Here is an 18,469-nt window from a genome sequence, read left to right as displayed (position 1 = left end):
GAAGTACAAAGTACTAAAAGTGGGAGACAGCAGAGTGTTTGGGGAGAATCATTACTCATTGTACACCAGGTAGAAGAGGAGTAAATTTATTCCACTATTCAGGGAATGTTGAGAAGCAGCCACGAGATTCAAACTGCTGAACCCAGCTATCTTCAAAATATGCTTCTATGGAGGGACAAAATATTTTTTTGATAAGGTACATGCTACAGAGGAAAAAAACAAAAGTTTGTTCAGCAAAAGGTGAGCTGTGAAACAGAAGGAGATTTTGCTTCCTGTTCTTCTGGTAATAGAGAACTCAGACAGATTGTGCCAGTGAAACCTTTTCTACTGTTTTAAAGGAAAGTGCTGGAGAGAAAAGAAGGGAGCATGAGAGAAGAATCGAGACTACACTGGAAATGAAGCAGAGACAGGATTTGGGAGACTGAGATTAATAGGAAGAAAACCAGTAACTTTGGAAAAAGCAATAATTACATTTATGAAATACAACAGAACAAGAAAATCTGGAAATGTTTTTGGACTTGTGGGGAAGTATATGCTCTACTTCATGTCATTAATGTTTGGAAAAATACTTAGGGGAGGGCAAGAGGAGGTAGAAAAATAAACTAAAAGTAAAATAATTGTTATCTTAATAGTATTTTTATAGTGTATGATTTCCTCTGCATGCTATAAAGTAAAGCTTTCTCTGTTGTTTTTACATGTAATGGGGGCACTATTGTAAACTGGTGCTCCTGTTTTTGTTTTCTTTCTTCTTTTTTTCACTTTCTCCCTTCTCTCCTTTCTCCTTGTTCACTCTTAAGAAATGTAGGCACTGCTAAGTAAAAAAAAAAAAAGTCTGGTTAAGTTTTCTTCTGTCATGCTCTTTTAATGTGCCTTTCTCCATTCTTGCCAAGGATTAAGGCCCTTAGCTTGATCAAGTACCAAGTTTTAGGAGAAAGCAAGTAAATGAAAAAGAATATTGATTATTATAATGATTTTTTTTCTAGCAAATAAATGTATGCTTAGTAGCAATTTTTTATCTTGTCCTCATGTCTCCATGGAAACAATCTGATAAAGAGAAACTGCCTACAATCTGATAAAGAGAAAATCGCTAGAAAAAAAAAAAGAGAAATTGGATAAGTTATAATGTTCTCTGAAAGCATTCAGGTGTTTTCCCAGTTGGAAGAGCTATAAAAATAAGATAAAACCAGACAGCACTTAGTAGAAGCACAGTCTGCACCACACAACTTAGTATGGATAACCTTTCTTTTAGGTTAACTGGACTCTAAGTGTGGCTGTCAGTTTGGGACATTTGTTCCTATTAGGAGGGTAAAACTTGAATATTTGAGGATGGATGTAGTTTTGTGTGTTAGTATTAAGTCAATAGGCTTTAGGAGGGTATTAGGGGTGTGTTTTTTTTTTAGTGCTTTCAATAAAACAAAAAGTTTTATAAGATGTCACACAGACTCTAATGGATATGACAAGAAACAACTGTATAAAAGTTCAACCTGATAAACGATGTATTCATGTAACACAAAAGCTGGAACTAGACATTCAACAAACAAATGTGTTATACATAAAAGGTGGTAATAACTTTTTAAGACAATGATGCTTTCCGTAATGTCTTTAAATATTAATGGTCTCATAGATAAATACAAAAACAAGAAAGAGTAGTGACGTATATTAAAAAAAAAACGTGAAGTGCAAATAGCTATGCTACAGGAGACACACCTGGAAAAAAATTGCAAATGTAATTTTTTTTCCAATAAACATCTTTATTAAATTATCACATATGACATAGGCAATCTTACATTTACATAAATGAAAAAACATTGATATCACTTTAGTTGCAAACATTATATATCACAGACACCATTGAAACAACTGTAGTTGCAAACATTATACATCACTTATAATCTAGCCAGTCATTATCAGTTAAGCATTATATAGCTCATTCAAATCCTGCCTCTTAAACCTCGTTCCTTCTCTGCATATATTGTTCCCACAGTTCCCATTTTTTCCTATATAGTTTGCTCCTTCCCTCTTTAAAGATCCGAATTCCATTTGTTTTATCTGTGTTACTATATTCACTACTTTTAGTAAAGTGGGTTTAGACTTTGATTTCCATTTTCTAGTAATTGCTTTTTGGCAGCCACCATAATTAGACTCAGCAACGCTTTACTATGTTTAGGTAATTCCGATTCTGTATCACAGCTCAAAAAAATCATCTCACCAGTCAATCCAATCTGCTCACCCGGCATCTTTGACAGAGCAGTCAGCAGGGAATCTCTAAAGTGTCCAAGCTCATTACACTCCCAAAAAATATGTTCCCAGCCACTTCGTTTTTGCCCATCACACCTTCAACATTTGCTATCCACCTAAGGAAAAATTCTTTGGAGACTACTTGGGGTATAAAAATACCTATGCAAATGCTTCCAGACAAATATATTAAATCTTCTAAACTTTGTTGCTCATGAGATATACATACATCCCCCATTGTCTCTTTCTGAATTGCTTATCCAATCTCTCTTCCCAATCCTTTCTAAGCTCCTGTGAATGATTCTTATAATTATCATATGATATTTTATATCCTCTACTAATCATTCCTTTTTTAATAGCAGCTTCAGTTCTAGATTCTTTTAAAAACTCGACCAGTGCTGGTCTTTCATTTTAGGACCCCCCCCCCCACTATTTCTTTCTATTTGTCTACACTGTGATAGCAATCCTTGATAGGAAAGGGAATCTCTAACCTGCAGTCCAAATAAATTCTTGGCCTCTTCTCATTCTATTACCTTTCCCTTTCTAATTATCTAGGTATCCCTAACCACAGTCAACCCTACCAGCAGACTCTCTTTTCTCCATTCCTGCACTAGTTTAGTTCTTAGTACACTCCCTGCTATTTTATGAGTACAATACTCTGTATGATTTTTGTTGTTCTCCTTAGAGTCTGCATCCAAAATCCCAGTCTCTCCTTGTTTCCGGAGTTTTCCCAGTATCATTATCGTTGTTTTCCACTTGGAATTATAGTTTTCTGCTTGTGCTATGTATAAGAGCCTGAACTGTGTTGCTCTAAAATACCCTCTCAAATTGGGTAATCCTAGTCCAGTAGTAGTAACTACAGAGGGATTAAACTGATCAGTCACAGCATGACGTTATGGGAAAGAGTAGTGGAAGCTAGGTTAAGAAGGGAGGTGATGATTAGTAATCAGCAGTATGATTTCATGCTAGGAGCACTACAGATGCTGTGTTTGCTCTGAGAGTGTTGATGGAGAAGTACAGAGAAGGTCAGAAGGAGTTGCATTGTGTCTTTGTGGATTTAGAGAAAGCATATGACAGGGTGCCTAGAGAGGAGTTGTGGTATTGTATGAGGAAGTCAGGAGTGTCAGAGAAGTATGTAAGAGTGGTACAGGATATGTACGAGGGTAGTGTGACAGTGCTGAGAGTGACGGATGCTTTTAAGGTGGAGGTGGGATTACATCAAGGATCAGCTCTGAGCCCTTTCTTATTTGCAATGGTGATGGACAGGTTGACAGACGAGATCAGTCAGGAGTCCCCGTGGACTATGATGTTTGCAGATGACATTGTGATCTGTAGTGAGAGTAGGGAACAGGTGGAGGAGACCCTGGAGAGGTGGAGATATGCTCTACAGAAAAGAGGAATGAAGGTCAGCAGGACGAATGAAGGTCAGCAGGACTAAGACAGAATATGTGTGTGTGAAAGAGGGAGGATAGAGGAATGGTGAGGATGCAGGGAGTAGAGGTGGTGAAGGTGGATGAGTTTAAGTACTTGGGATCAACAGTTCAGAGTAATGGGGAGTGTGGAAGAGAGGTGAAGACGAGAGTACAGGCAGGATGGACTGGGTGGAAAAGAGTGTCAGGAGTGATTTGTGACAGACGAGTACCAGTAAGAGTAAAAGGGAAGGTCTACAAAAGGGTAGCGAGTCCAGCTATAGTATATGGGTTGGAGACAGTGGCATTGACAAAAAGGCAGGAGTTTGAGCTTGATGTGGCAGAGTTAAACATGTTAAGATTTGCACTGGGTGTGATGAGGGTGGACAGGATTAGGAATAAGTATATTAGAGGGTCAGCCCAGGTTGGAAGGTTTGGAGACAACGCCAGTGAGGCAAGATTACGTTAGTTTGGACAAGTGCTGAGGAGGGATGCTGAGTATATTGGTAAAAAGATGCTAAGGATGAAGCTACCAGGTAACAGGAAAAGAGGAAGGCCTAAGATAAGGTTTATGGATGTGGTGAGAGAGGACATGCAGGTGGTTGGTGTCACAGAGCAAGATGCAGAGGACAGGAAGAAATGGAAACAGTTGATCTGCTGTGGCGACCCCTAACGGGAGCAGCTGAAAGAAGAAGTCCACCTTGTTCTATTGTGATAATCATCTTATCCCACGTTACCCTTGTTGTCTTCCCTTCCCAGATAAAATCCTTCAACTCTTTTTTTAATTGCCATCTACAGTTTCTCCTCTGGTTAATAAAAATATGCCTGACCTGTGTATAAGACTAAAGGGATTAAAAACATTTTAATTGCTTGCATCTTCGTATCCATATCCATATAAAAAAACTTTCAGTTCCTCAATTTCTGTATTATCTTCTGTTTAGTCTCTTCCCACATATCCTTAGCTGCCACAACAGTCATTTCTAATCCATACTCCTAAATACTCGATTTTATCATGTCCCAATAAGTATGGATATTATTGTACCAATTCGTGTGTGGGTACATCATATACTGATATTGCCTTTGTTTTGCTTCATTAATTTTGTATCCCAAGAAGATCTGAAACTATTTTAAAATATTCCACAACACTATAATGTCCCTTTCTGGTTTTTGCCATGTATAAAATAATGTCATCTGTAAATAGAGCCAGCTTTTCATGACTACCATGCCAATTACATCCTTGAATTTCTGAGTCACTTATTTCCTTTGCCAATGGTTCTAAATATAATGCAAACAACAAAGGGGAAAGTGGACAACCCTGTCTGGTTCCTCTACTCAAGCAGAAGTTATCAGAGAGGACCCCCACCCACTTTACTTTTCGCCTCTGATTGCTCATATATATTTCTAATCAACCTTATATTGTATCAGAGAAAACAAATGCTTCCATTGCCCTGCTGAAGTCCCAGTGTACTCTGTCAAATGCTTTCTCTGCATAAAGACCCACCAACAACAGTGGTATTTTCTTACATTCTGCTTCCCTCTGGATCATCAATGTTCTGTTAATATTGTCAAGTGTTTGCCCCTCCTCCACAAAACCACAAAGATCCATATCTACCAGTTTTGGTATCACTTTTGCCATTCTTTTAGCCATTTAGACAAACACTTTATAATCATGGTTTAATATTGAAATGGGCCTGTATGAAGCTGGATCCTATAGATAGTTACCCTCTTTAGGTATTACAGTTACCACAGCTTTCTTCCAAGATGATGGTACTTCTCCTCTTAAAATACTGCTAAACAAAACCTTCCAGATCTTTAGCAGTTTTTTTTCCCCTCCTAACTTCCAAGCTTCCACAGGAATACCATCTACTCCTGGGGACTTTCCTGTAGATTGGTTATACAAAGCCATTTTTATCTCATCTCTTCCTAGCCTAACTGTTAATAACGAAGCCTCATATTCCTCTAACTGTGGCATATTTCATTATTCCATAAACATTTCCATGTGTACCTTTTCTTGATTTCCATATTTCTCTGCTTTATATAAACTTGACTAAAATATTTCTAATACATCTACAGGATCTCATTACCTCCCTTGTTGTAGGCTCCCTAAGCTTGGTGACAGCTCTTTCCATTTTCTGTTGCCTGACACGTTGTACTAAGTTTCTGTGCTCTAGAATTATCAAAAAACAGTTGCTTAACAGCAATCTTTCTACACTCATGCATTATCAAGATAATCCCTTATTTTCAGTTTAACTTTCTGCAGTTGCCCCTTTACTTGTTCTGAGAGATTGCCCCTATTTTGCAATACTTTAACATCTGTCAGTCCCTCTAAATAATTCTTGTTACTTTTTAGCCATATCTCTTTTTCCTTTATTTCCACCCTAGTTTTAAACTCCACTTTAATTTTATCCCACTCCCTAGCTATATTTTCAGAAGAAATTTCTGTCTTCCCTAGTAGCTCCTGAATTAATTCCAAAACCCATTCCTTAAATTCCTCTCTTTTCAACCAACAGGTGGGAAAAGTGCTAGTGTCTGATTTTTATTTCATTACCTTGCATTTTTATTTTAATTACTATTGGTGCATGATCTGAAATAGTTACTGGGTTAGTTTCAAGACTTTCAATTAAATGCACATGTTCCTGTGAGATATAAATTCTATCTAGCCTAGCCCCATTTTTGTATCTTGGGAAATAATATGTAAATTCACTCCAAACTCCTAGTACTGAATTCACATCTTCCGTGCCAAACATGTTCATAAAGTTCTTCAAAAATCTACCTTCTTTTGTTATATTTTTCCTTCTAGGCCCCCCAGACACATCTTCACCATTGCAAACAAAATTTCAGTCCCCACCTATAAGTAATATTCCTTGCCAAAAGCTGATTATTTCTCCTGGAATTTTCTTAAGCTGCATTATAGCAGTTTTTGGGGGGGGTGTAAATGTATGCCAATGTAATCCTCCTCCTCCCTTGCCAGTAGCCCCTTAGTATGATCCATCTTCCATTGTCTTTTTTTTCCTCTTCTATCACTACTGGAGCTCCTCTTTTCCTTTGCCCCAGACATTCTGCTGAATAATCATCCTGAAAACCTTTTTATCAAATTCACATGTTCAGTTCTTTCCAGTCCTGTCCCCTGTAGGATAGCTATTTGCACTCTACATTTTTAATATAGTTCATTACTCTTTTTTATATCATCTGTAAGACCATTCAGATTGAAACAGATTACAGAACGCATCATTTCTTTTATAGTTATTATTACCACCTTTTATGGATAAATGCTTTTTTGTTAAATGTCTAGTTCCAACTTATGTTACGTGCATATACTGTTCGACAGGCTGGTCTTTTATACAGTTACTTCTAGTCATATCCATTTGAGCCTATGTCACATCTTACATAACTTTTTGTTTTTTTGAAAGCCCTCAAACAGAACCAACAACCCCCCCTAAAAAAACACCCCTAAAACCTATTAACTTAACACACAAAACTATGTATTTCTTCAAATACTAAAGGTTTTGCTTCCTACTAAGAACAAAAGTTCTAAGTTGATAGCCACACAGACAGGCTAGAGTTAACCAAAAAGAAAGGTTAGTTATGCTAAGACGCATTGTACAGCCTGTGCCATTAGTAACTGCAACTGTCTTTCTAGTGACATGCAAACTAGACACAAAAATGATACGGATGCCTTATTTACCAGAAAAAGCCTTATAATATTCTTTTTCATTTACATGCTTTGCAATAAAATTGTTACTGGATAATGCCTAGGGTCTTAAGCCAGTCTTTTCTTCATGCAAGCATGGGGAAAAGCACAGTGATTTTTCTTTTGTCATACTCTCTTAACCAGACATTTCTTCCCTCCCCCCTTCTCCTTCCCTCTCCTTCCTTTTTTACATTGCAGTGCCTACATTTCTTAAAAATGAAGAAAGAGAGAGAAAAAGGGAGACAACAAAAAAACAAAAGCACCTGTTCATATTAGTATCTTCTTGCATTTAAAAAAATGAGAAAACTTTACTTCAAGTCTAATTGTTTTTGTCTTATCTTTAAAGCTCTCTCGGCTGGGAAAACACCCCGATTGCTTTCAGAATTTTCTTAAGCTGCATTATAGCAGTTTTGGGGGGGGTGTAACTCTAGCCTGTCTGTGTGGCTGTCAACTTAGAACTTTTGTTCTTAGTAGGAAGCAAAACCTTTAGTATTTGAAGAAATACATAGTTTTGTGTGTTAAGTTAATAGGTTTTAGGTTTTTTTAATTTCTTTTTTTTCCCCTTCCACCAGACTGCCTACAGTTTCTCTTTATCTGATTGTCTCCATGGAGATATGAGAACTAGACAGCCAGTTCCTTTTTATCGGATTGTTTCCATAGAAACATGAAGACCAGCTGCAGAACTGCTACTAAATACACATGCATTTGCTGGGAAAAAAACATCATAATGCTCAATATTCTTTTTCATTTACTTGCTCTCTCCTAAAACTAATCTAAAGTCCTTAATCCAGTCATTTCCTCATGCAAGAATGAGAAAAAGCATACTAATTTTAACTTTGTCATGCCTTTTTAACAAGGCTCTTTTTTAACATTGCATTGCCTATATTTCTCAAAGCTGTACAGGAAGAAAGAGAAAAGGGGGGGGGACAAGAAAAATAATGGCACCTGTTTACAATCCCCCAATAGCATGCAAAGAAAACCATACAACAAAAATACAGTACTATTAAGAAAATATTTTTTTTACTTGTAGTTAGTTTTCTCCCCTCTGCATTTTTCCAAACATTAATGACATGAAGTAGAGCATATACTTTTGAGTCCCCTACAAATCCCAACAAATTTTGAAAAATTACAATATTTCCAGATGTTCTTGGTCTGTCATAGTTCATAAATATAATCATTGCATTGTAATACCACATTAAGTTACTGGTTTTTAATACTGTTCTTCTCCATCATCCATATCCTGTCTGCTTCATTTCCAATGTACTCTTGATTGTTCTAGTCAGCTCTCATGCTCCCTTCCTTCTCTCCAACATTTTCCATTGAAATACTGGAAAAGGTTTCACAGGTACAGTTTCTATGTGGTCTTTATTACCAGAAGACCATGGAGCAGAATTCCCTTCCGTTTCACAGCTCACTTTTTCTTGGACCAACTTTTGTATTCCCTCCTTAGCATGCCCTTCATCGAAAATAGATTTTTCCCTCCACGGAAGAATACCTTAAAGACACCTGGATACAGCAGTTTGAATCTCACACCTGCATCTTGATATTCCCTGAACAGTGGAATGAAATTACTCCTCTTCTGCCTAGTGTACAATGAGTAATCATTCTCCACAAACAGTCTGCTGTCTCTCACTTTTAGTATTTGGTCCTTCTGCCACAGTTTTGTCAGAATCACCTCCTTCAGCTGGTAGGATTGCATCTTTAGTATTAAAGGTCTAGGTTGCTTTCTTATAGCTAGGTTTGGAGCATATATGATGTGCCCTTTCAACTAACAACTTCTGCTGTGGCATACCAGTCCAGCTGCTTATTTGTGCTTTCATAAAATCAATGCAATATGTTCCTTCCAGCTTCTTTGGTATAGCTGAAAATGTCAGGTTTTTCTTATGTGCTCTGTCCTCTAATTCTATTATTTTTTTAAACACCTCTTCCTGAACAGTTTCATATTCAGCCAGACTTTTCTTCATTTTTACCTCTGATTTTATCAGCTTTATCATCTCATCTGAATATCTGTTTAATGCTTCTTCCATTTTTTTTCCACCCTTTTGTTGTTTGTGTTCATATACGCCATCAGTGTTTTGTTTATTTTAACCATGTCTGTATGCAGTTGTCTTATATCTTCCTGTAGGTTACTGGAAGTCATGTCTGAAGATTGCATTGCTTTTTGATGAACAGCTGCAGAACGTTCCACAGTCAGTGTTCCTCCCTCACTTTTTGTAGCCGATTTTTTTTCCAGGTCTTCCATATTTCTTTATATTCCTGGCATCCAGCCAGTGCACTTACTAGTCAGTTACTGAAATTTACCCATAAACACAAGTCCAGTGGCCTTCTCTGCAGAGCTTCTGTTTTCACACTGGGAGACCTACAAATAAGCTGTTAGTGTGCAGCCATCTTGGAAGTCATAAAATATCTAATCTGTAACCATATTAAATAGCTGTGTTTAATACAAGAACCAGCCTTTTTCCCTGTATATCCCCATGTAATGGATCTACAAAGAAGGGACAATGTATCTGAAACTCCGTCAAAGCTTAAAAAAATCCTACTAAAATAAGTCTGCACCATTTCAAACCAGTAAAAGAAAAATCATGAGTTAAAATACAAGTCTTAACAATATGAATCAGACATCTAAATAAGACAATTGCTAATGTTTGTTACACCACTCTAGTCAAACAAAATATCCAACGTTATTTAAGACAGTACACCCGATTAAAACTGTATTGCATTTCAACTGCCAATCTGTATACACAGTTTCTAAGTAGACCATGAAGTCAGAACGCATTTACTAGAACAAACACAATTACCTGATCCAAAGACAAGCTTGGTAGCCAAGCCCTTTTTAGCAAATTTTGCATGAAATTTTGGATGATTCTCCGTCCGAATGCCTGTATGAGCAATGACATCTGCTCCTAGAAACAAAGGGATAAGGCTCCCCTGAAATATAAACAAAATAATAAATTACAAAAGCATTTTTGTGAGAAATCAGGAGATAATGCTGCATACAATCCCTCAATAGGCATGACACGAAAAATATGGTATTAGTGAAGTACATGTAAAAAATGCAAGGTAATACTCTTGAGTAAAGTAACTATTCAGTAAGTGCTCCAGCCTCAGCAAACACCTTTAGCTGTGAGCTCTAAACTGTGTAGTGGCATTTACAAAATTAGGAAAGCTTCCCTTCCATTCCAATATAACCTATACACAGTACGGCAGGGAAATAGGAAATCTTCGCTCCAAGTTTAAAAACACTCCAAGGACAAATAAAATGCAAGTTGAGGGCGATATTGCTTCATTGAAAAACTCAATCTGAACCATCTCAACTTTTTATATATATTTTAACAATTATTATGATCATTGTTTAAATAACTCCGTTATCCTTCACACTACTGAATTAGACTGGTTTATGTTTCTTTAAAGATTACTAAACACACAGCCAGACACTTATTATAATGCAAAAATCAAATTGAAATCCCTCAGCATGGTGACCGTGATGGTACCTCTTGCAGCACTAGTACTTTTAGATTGCATTAGTTAAAATAAACATAAATGAAGGGCACAAAAACTCTGGGAGATGTCTTTTTAGAAAAATAAAAATACAAAAAGACCTGACAAATGATAAAGTTAGCCCTGAAAATCACAAAAACTGCAATCTGGGTAATGGTGTAAGTATAGAATAAAAGAAGAGACACTTTAGAATGCATTTTTCAGTTTCTGTGAACGGTCATGTGAAAGTTTTTAAAATGGTATGAAGTACAAAAAAGCACTGCATGACAAAGGTCACTGCAGGAGAAATTCCCCTCCTTCCTGAGATGCAGCAACAAGAACTGAAAGAGGTGCTTGGTTCCACCCCATTCCATTACAACAATGGAAGCTTTGAATTATACTGTAAACCTCACTCATACATTTTAAAAATATGGCTACCTTCAAACATTATCTCTATTTAAATAAAGAACAACCCAATAAAAAGTAAAAATAAATTAAAGTTTCATGAGGAAAGCAAACCCACCTGGTGGTGTGAATATTGGCTGTAGGTGATAGTCATTGTTGATGTCAAACCCGGGCCCCATGTAGAAAAAAAAATCAAACTATGTAGTACATAAAATGTTTTATTTTACAAACACCTTTTTAATAATACTAGTTTTCCCCTTAACTTTTTCAAACATTTGCTTGTCTAAAGTTCAACTGTTTTATGAAGTGCTTTGTTATAAAGCATTGTAACTATACTGGCTAAGGCTCTTGCCACCCCCATAGTGCCTTAAGGCTCAAAAGACAAACCCACCTCCTTAGAAAACAAAAATGGAAAAAAATTAAGGGTAATGCTGCTCAACGCCAGAAGTCTAAATCTCAAGATGCAGGCTCTCGAAGCACTCCTCAGTATGGAGAACATCGATGTCTGTGCAGTAACTGAAACCTGGTTCAAGGCTCCTGAGAGCACCCCAACGCTACCAGGCTATACCTCGTATCATGGTTTTCGGCCCCAAAACTCGGGCCAAACCAAAAAGGGAGGGGGAGTGTCCATATTCATCAAGGACACCCACACCTCCAGGTTAGTGGCAACACATGAAGCATCAGAGACCATCCAGGTACAACTAACTGTAGGCAAAACCGCTATACAGCTGGTAGCATGTTACAGACCACCCTCCCAATCTCAGGAACCCCATTCAGCCTTCCTGAAGACATTGGAGGATATGAATGTCTCACCAAACACCATCATATTGGGAGACTTCAACTACCCTAACATAGACTGGGTGCATTATTCTAGCCCAAACACCCTAGCCCAAAGGTTCCTGGAATTCATAAATTCAAATGCAATGGAACAACTAGTCACCTCTCCCACAAGGGGAGATAATATACTAGACCTGATCATCACAAACATGGGGACAAAGTGCTCCACACCGGAAGTATACCCCTCACTAGTGAGATCTGACCACAAACTAATCACCCTGGATATACGTATCCCACCTCCACCCCCAACACAAAAGACTACAGTGAAAAACTTCTCAAAAGCTGACTTTACACTTCTTAAAACTGAGATGGTATCCTTTAAGCCCACTGGGTCAGTGGAAACCACATCCCACAATGCAGAATCCTTCACAAATGCTTTCTACGGACATCTCCAAGAATGCATGGATCATGTAATCCCAAATAAAACCAAGACCCTCTCCACCAAGGGCAGGCATCCTGTCTGGTGGACCCCAGCCATAAACAAATTGTATAACAAAAGAAGGAAGCTACTGCACGACAGAGCAAAATCCCATAAAGAGAAGGCATCTCTGATCAGCACTAGTAGAAAGCTACGTTCTCTCATAAAAACATCCAAGGCCAACTTTGAGAGAAAAATCGCTATGGACACTAAAGATAACCACAAGGCCTTCTTCAGCTATGTTAGAAACCTGGGCGGAAACCCTCAGATATGTTCAGAGTTAGTTCACAATGACAAAAAATACACTGAACCCACAGATATTGCCAACATTCTGCCAGACAGATTCAGTGCAAATATCTCCCCTCCCTCACCCCCAAAAGAAGAAATACTTATCCCAGCTGAATGTAACCTCCCTGTCATCTCAGATGTCCAGGTGAGAACCGCCCTCAGCAAAGCTAAAAACACAGCATCAATGGGACCTGACGGTATCCCGGGTTGCGTGCTACTTGAACTCCAAGAGGAGCTAAACCCGCACATAAAAATGCTATTTAACCTTAGCCTTACTACAGGATATGTACCTGAACACTGGCGTACAGCAACAGTAGTCCCACTCTACAAAGGAGGCACCTCTACAGACCCTGGTAACTACCGCCCCATAAGCTTAACCAGCCTGGTCTGCAAAGCTATGGAAAGAATCATTATGGAACTCATAAACAGAGACATTGGGGACTTAAAGACACTTGATCCCACCCAGTTCGGCTTTGTAAAGGGCAAATCCTGTCTTTTAAACCTGGTTGACTTTTTCGAAACAGTCACTAGAGCCATTGACGAGGGCAAAGCAGTCCATACAGCCTACCTGGACTTGGCTAAAGCTTTCAACACAATACCCCACTCGGGCATCATAGACAAGCTCAACAGCTTAAATGTAAATCCATATGTCACAAGATGGGTTGCAAACTGGCTAAAGGATAGAACCCATAAAGTCAAAATCGCTGCAGCCATGTCAGACTCAAAGCCAGTTACAAGTGGTGTCCCACAGGGCTATGTCCTGGGACCCCTCTTGTTCGGCATTTATTTCTCAGATGTGAAAGCAAACATGGGAGGGTTGTGGCTGACAAAGTTCGCAGATGACTGCAAACTAGGCGCCATAGTCAATACACCAGCTGGCACATACATCCTACAGAAAGGCCTCACTGAAACGGACAACTGGTGCCGGAGTCATGGCCTTAAACTAAATGCCAAAAAATGTATAGTTATCCCCTTTGGGAAAAACAAAGTACCCACAAATTATCACATAGACAGTAACCCACTGAGTACGGAAAAAGTAATCAGAGACCTGGGGACCCAAGTCGATAGTGACCTCTCATTTGACATCCACGTTGCCAAAGTGGTTAGAAAGACTTTCTACCTTGCCTACCTTATCATGAAGGGATTCACATCCAGATTAAAGGAGATCATTGTACCCCTATACTCCTCCCTTATCAGGCCCATGATTGAGTACAATGCCCCATTTGGTATATACCTCACCCGGCACTTGCAACTGCTAGAGAGACCCCAAAAGTACCTCACCAAGAGGATCAAGGGTCTCCAACATATGTCATATGCTGCCAGACTAAAGAAACTCCAGCTCTATTCAGTAGCATACCGCCTACTCAGAGGTGATCTGTGCCTGACGTACAAGGCCATGTCTAATCAGGAATTGATGGACATGCTCCACCTCAAAAAATCCAAATCCATCAGAACCACGAGAGCTAAAGATTTAAACCTCAGCACAAATATGAACAGGATATGCTGGAGGGACAGATTCATAACTCAGAGGCTTCCCATACTCTGGAAAAGAATCCCAGTTCATGTTAGGCACAGCCCCTCACTGACTCTCTTCAAGAGAAATCTTGACGAGTGGATGGGAGATCGTAGGTTTACCCCAGGGGGTCATCTCTGTGTCACTACTAGACAGAGGCACAGTAAACTAATTCTATTATGTAAGGGGGTCTTCACTGTGTCACTAGTAGACAGAGGCACAGTATTCTAAATCTATTCTATACACTTTTGTACCATTACATGGGGTGGCGAAAGCCACATCACTATGGCTAGGCTTATAAATGCCCCAGGGCAGATAGCCTAGTACTAAACTATGAAACTATGTAAGAAAGGAGGAGTTGAACTTCTGTATGCTCAGCTATGCATTATGCCGTATCGATCTTTGTAACTGCCAAGATTCCTTCAACACAGAGGGCCCAATTCCATAAGGCGTGCTGTCGGTGTATTTTATGCAATTATTACTTACTTGCATAAAATTAGAACCTCTTAGTAACAGCCTGCATATCATTGCTGGAGCCTTCCTGTGTCCTGACAGAGTGCTCTTCAAACTATCTGGAGATAAACATAGCTGAGTATATTTTTCTGACACGTCAGAGTTGTGTACCGTTAATTGTTGCTTGACTAATTTTATATCATTGCTGGCTGACGGCAAGAGTTCTGCACTGTTTTGCTGTATAGTTTTCAGATCTCTGCTGAAGGTGTTGCTTTCTCCTACCCACCCTCCCTATTCCTGTGTTGTTGTTTAAATTTGGAGGCTTTTGCAGTTGCCCGCCCCCACTGTAGATTTGATCTGGGACACTCCCCCCAGTCCCAACTCTTTACTTCATTCTACCTCATAGACTCCTTCTGCACTTGTTTTTAGTCATTTTTAATTTAATTGCATTTTTAAACTGTTTGGTATAACATTGCTACATACTCAAGTGTGCTAGGTTGCACTACATTTGAATTGTTTTTACTGCTGTTTTAGCTACTTTTCTGTATATAAAAAAAAATCTAAGCCTGTTTCCTACCTTTCCTGTGACTAGTGTAGTCCAGATTCAGATTTGCTGTATCCAGGACTGTATGTAAGCTTCTGAGCCCCCCCAAGCTTTCCGTGTTGGAGGGAAGCCTTCTAGTTTATCAGTGGGAGTGGTAAGCACTAGGTAACCTATTTACCACATAAGGAGTGGTTCTGGCCCAGAAATTGTAGTTATTGGCCGTTTGGGCAGGTTTTCCATCTCTCTCAACTTTCTGATTTAAAAGCCCGCATTTGCACTTGTTTCCCCCTCCCTTTCCTGTAACTAATTTAGTCCAGATACAGATTCTTAGTTTTAGCACTTGAATTTGCTTATTCGTGATCAGCACTTGTTCAGAACTTGTAAGCACTAAATAAGCTACTAATTACTAACTACAGCACTCAACCTTCCTCATTACCTAGAGGAAAACAGTTTTGGTACTTACTTTCTTCACTTGCTTAGAGAAAAACTCTTGTACTCACTTTCCTCACTTATCTAGAGGAAAATTGTTTTTTATTCAGGCATGTCCAAGGGTCATCTCCCAGTGTTCTCTCCTGTCTAGCTGAAGAATCTGGGCATCTTGGGGCAATGTAGAAATTGCCTCATGTACACAGACAACCCTCTCCTCCTACCACCCAACACTACAACCTGAGAGAGATGCACTTATCTAGCCAAACTGGAGGTAAGGCTCTCTCCAACCAAGACTGAACTTGACAGTCAAGAGGAGAAGGTAAACACTTGCACAGCACCACACTCATCACATAGCCTCACTAAATCTACACCACCAAAATCCACACATAGAAACACAAAAACATTTGTGGAGGCTCTCAATAATAATCTGCTCAAGCAACAGAGACCTCCAAAGCAGAAATGCAAGCAACCTCCACCCCCAACACAACCCAAATGACACATAGCCCGCAGACTCAGTGTGCCACTCAACCACAGCCAATAAGGCAAAACAACATACCCAACACACTAGTCATAGGTGGCTCTATAGTCAGGCACACTGATGTCCCACTCACCAGGCTAAACAAAGAGAAGGTTACTGTCAGCTGCCTGTCGGGTGCCAGGATCCGCCACATAACCCACGCACTCAGGTCACTCCACAAGTACAAATATGACTCTGTCATTGTCCATGTTGGTGTGACCCAGGGGTCCAGGGAAGTAAATAGTGTGGGAAGAAATAGCCAGGGAATTGTTATGGTTAGGCTTGTATAGGCCCTAGGGCCGATAGGTTCATAGGTTGGTACTAGGCTATGAATGACCTGAGACGTACCTCCCTGGACTACAAGAAAAGAGACATGGAAGAGCTCTCCGATCTTGTAGCCCAGGCAGGTATGACCCTAGCCCTGAGTAGCATTCTGCCATTACCCAGAATGATACCGCAGTACAAAGACAAAATGATTGACTTCAACAATTGGCTAAGCTTCTGGTGTCATTCTAAAGGGATCCAGTATCTGTCTGCCTGGGATGACATGGTTGACAGACCACGATGCTTTGCCAGAGATGGCCTGCACCTGTCAGCCCTGGGATTCCAGATACTGGCTAAAGTTCTTGCCGCCCCTATAATGCCTTTTTTAGGCAAGGTTCAAATGACAAATTCATCACCGTAACTGGAACAGGCAAGCAAAACTTAGGCTGATTCTACTCAATGCTAGAAGTCTAAATCTCAAAATGCACTCACTCGAGGCACTCCTTAAAATGGAGAACATCAATATCTGTGCAGTGACTGAGACCTGGTTCAAGGCTCCAGAGAGCACCCCTGCACTACCAGGCTATAACTCGTACCACACTTTTCGGCCATGTAACCTGGACCAGAACACCAAAGGCGGAGGTGTGTCCATATTCATTAAGGATATCCACACCTGCAGGCTGGTTGCTCAGCATAATGCAGCTGAGGTTATCCAAGTGCAACTAACTCTGGGCAAAACTGCAATCCAAATTGTAGCTTGCTACAGATCCCCCACCATGCCCCAGGATTCCCACTCCTCTTTTCTTGATGTACTGGAAAATATCAGGGTTCAACCAAACACCCTAATAATGGGCGATTTCAACTAACCCACCATTAACTGGGAAAACTACTCATGTACCAACTCCTTCAATCAACGCTTTCTGGAATTCATAAACTCAATGCCCTGGATCAACTTATCCAGACCCCCACCAGGGGCAACAATATCCTAGATCTGGTCATTACCAACATGAATGACCGGTGTTCTACACCTGAAGTCAACGCCTCATTGGTCCGATCCAACCATAAGCTAATCACCCTAGATATCCACATCCTGCCCCCAACCCCTCATTAAGGAAACCACGGTAAAAAATTTCTCCAAAGCCAACTTCATGCTTCTTAAGACAGAAGTGGTGAACTTCATGAGACCCATGCAGATGGACTATACAGTTATGACTACTGAATCCTACACAATTGCACTTTATAAGCACTTACATGAGTGCATGGATTGTGCTATCCCAAACAGAACCAAGACGCTATCCTCCATAAAAAGGAAGCCAATCTGGTGGTCCCCTGCTATAAACAAACTGTACAACAGAAGGAATAAACTGTTGCAAAAGAGAGTAAAATCCCATGAGTGGAGGAGCTCCCTGGTCAGCCTCAGTATGAAGCTGCGATCCCTGATAAAATCCTCCAAAGCTAGTTATGAAAACAAAAACACCACTGATTCTAAAGACAACCACAAAGCATTCTATAGCTATGTCAAGAATCTCAATGGCAACACTCAGATCTGCTCTGAGTTACAGCACAATGGCACTAAATATACAGACCCAACTGATACTGCCAACATCCTGGCAGATAGGTTCAGTGCTAACTTTACCCCCCTCTCTCACCCCCTAAAGGGCCCATCTCTATACCGGAAGAATACAAAGTTCCTGTAATCACGGCTGCACAGGTAAAAACCACACTCTCCAAAGCCAAGAACACAGCATCCATGGGACCAGACAGCATCTCAGGCTGCATTCTACATGAACTACAGAACGAACTGGCACACCACCTAAGTACCATGTTCAATCATAGCCTCACCTCAGGCTTTGTGCCTGCTGAATGGCTCACAGCGACGGTTATCTCACTCCACAAGGAGGGAGCCACCACGGACCCAGGGAACTACCGCCCCATTAGCCTCACGAGCCTGGTCTGCAAGGCCATGGAACGTATCATCATGGAACTTAT

At 39.9% G+C, this 18,469-nt stretch overlaps 1 protein-coding gene across 1 annotated transcript in view; it reads right to left on the bottom strand.

Moving 5' to 3' along the window:
* The window catches only part of LOC122799682, a 161,247-nt gene that overhangs the window by 48,518 nt on the left and 94,260 nt on the right, over positions 1–18,469 (bottom strand). The window contains exon 3 of the mRNA XM_044068904.1: positions 10,134–10,263. Within this exon, the coding sequence (XP_043924839.1) occupies positions 10,134–10,263 (130 nt within the window). The remainder of the gene's footprint in view (positions 1–10,133; positions 10,264–18,469) is intronic.

The sequence above is a fragment of the Protopterus annectens genome, chromosome 4.part0 (assembly GCF_019279795.1).
Source record: "Protopterus annectens isolate FY-2018-M chromosome 4.part0, PAN1.0, whole genome shotgun sequence".
NCBI classification, from domain to species: domain Eukaryota; kingdom Metazoa; phylum Chordata; order Ceratodontiformes; family Protopteridae; genus Protopterus; species Protopterus annectens.
This window is presented reverse-complemented; position numbering and strand designations above follow the sequence as displayed.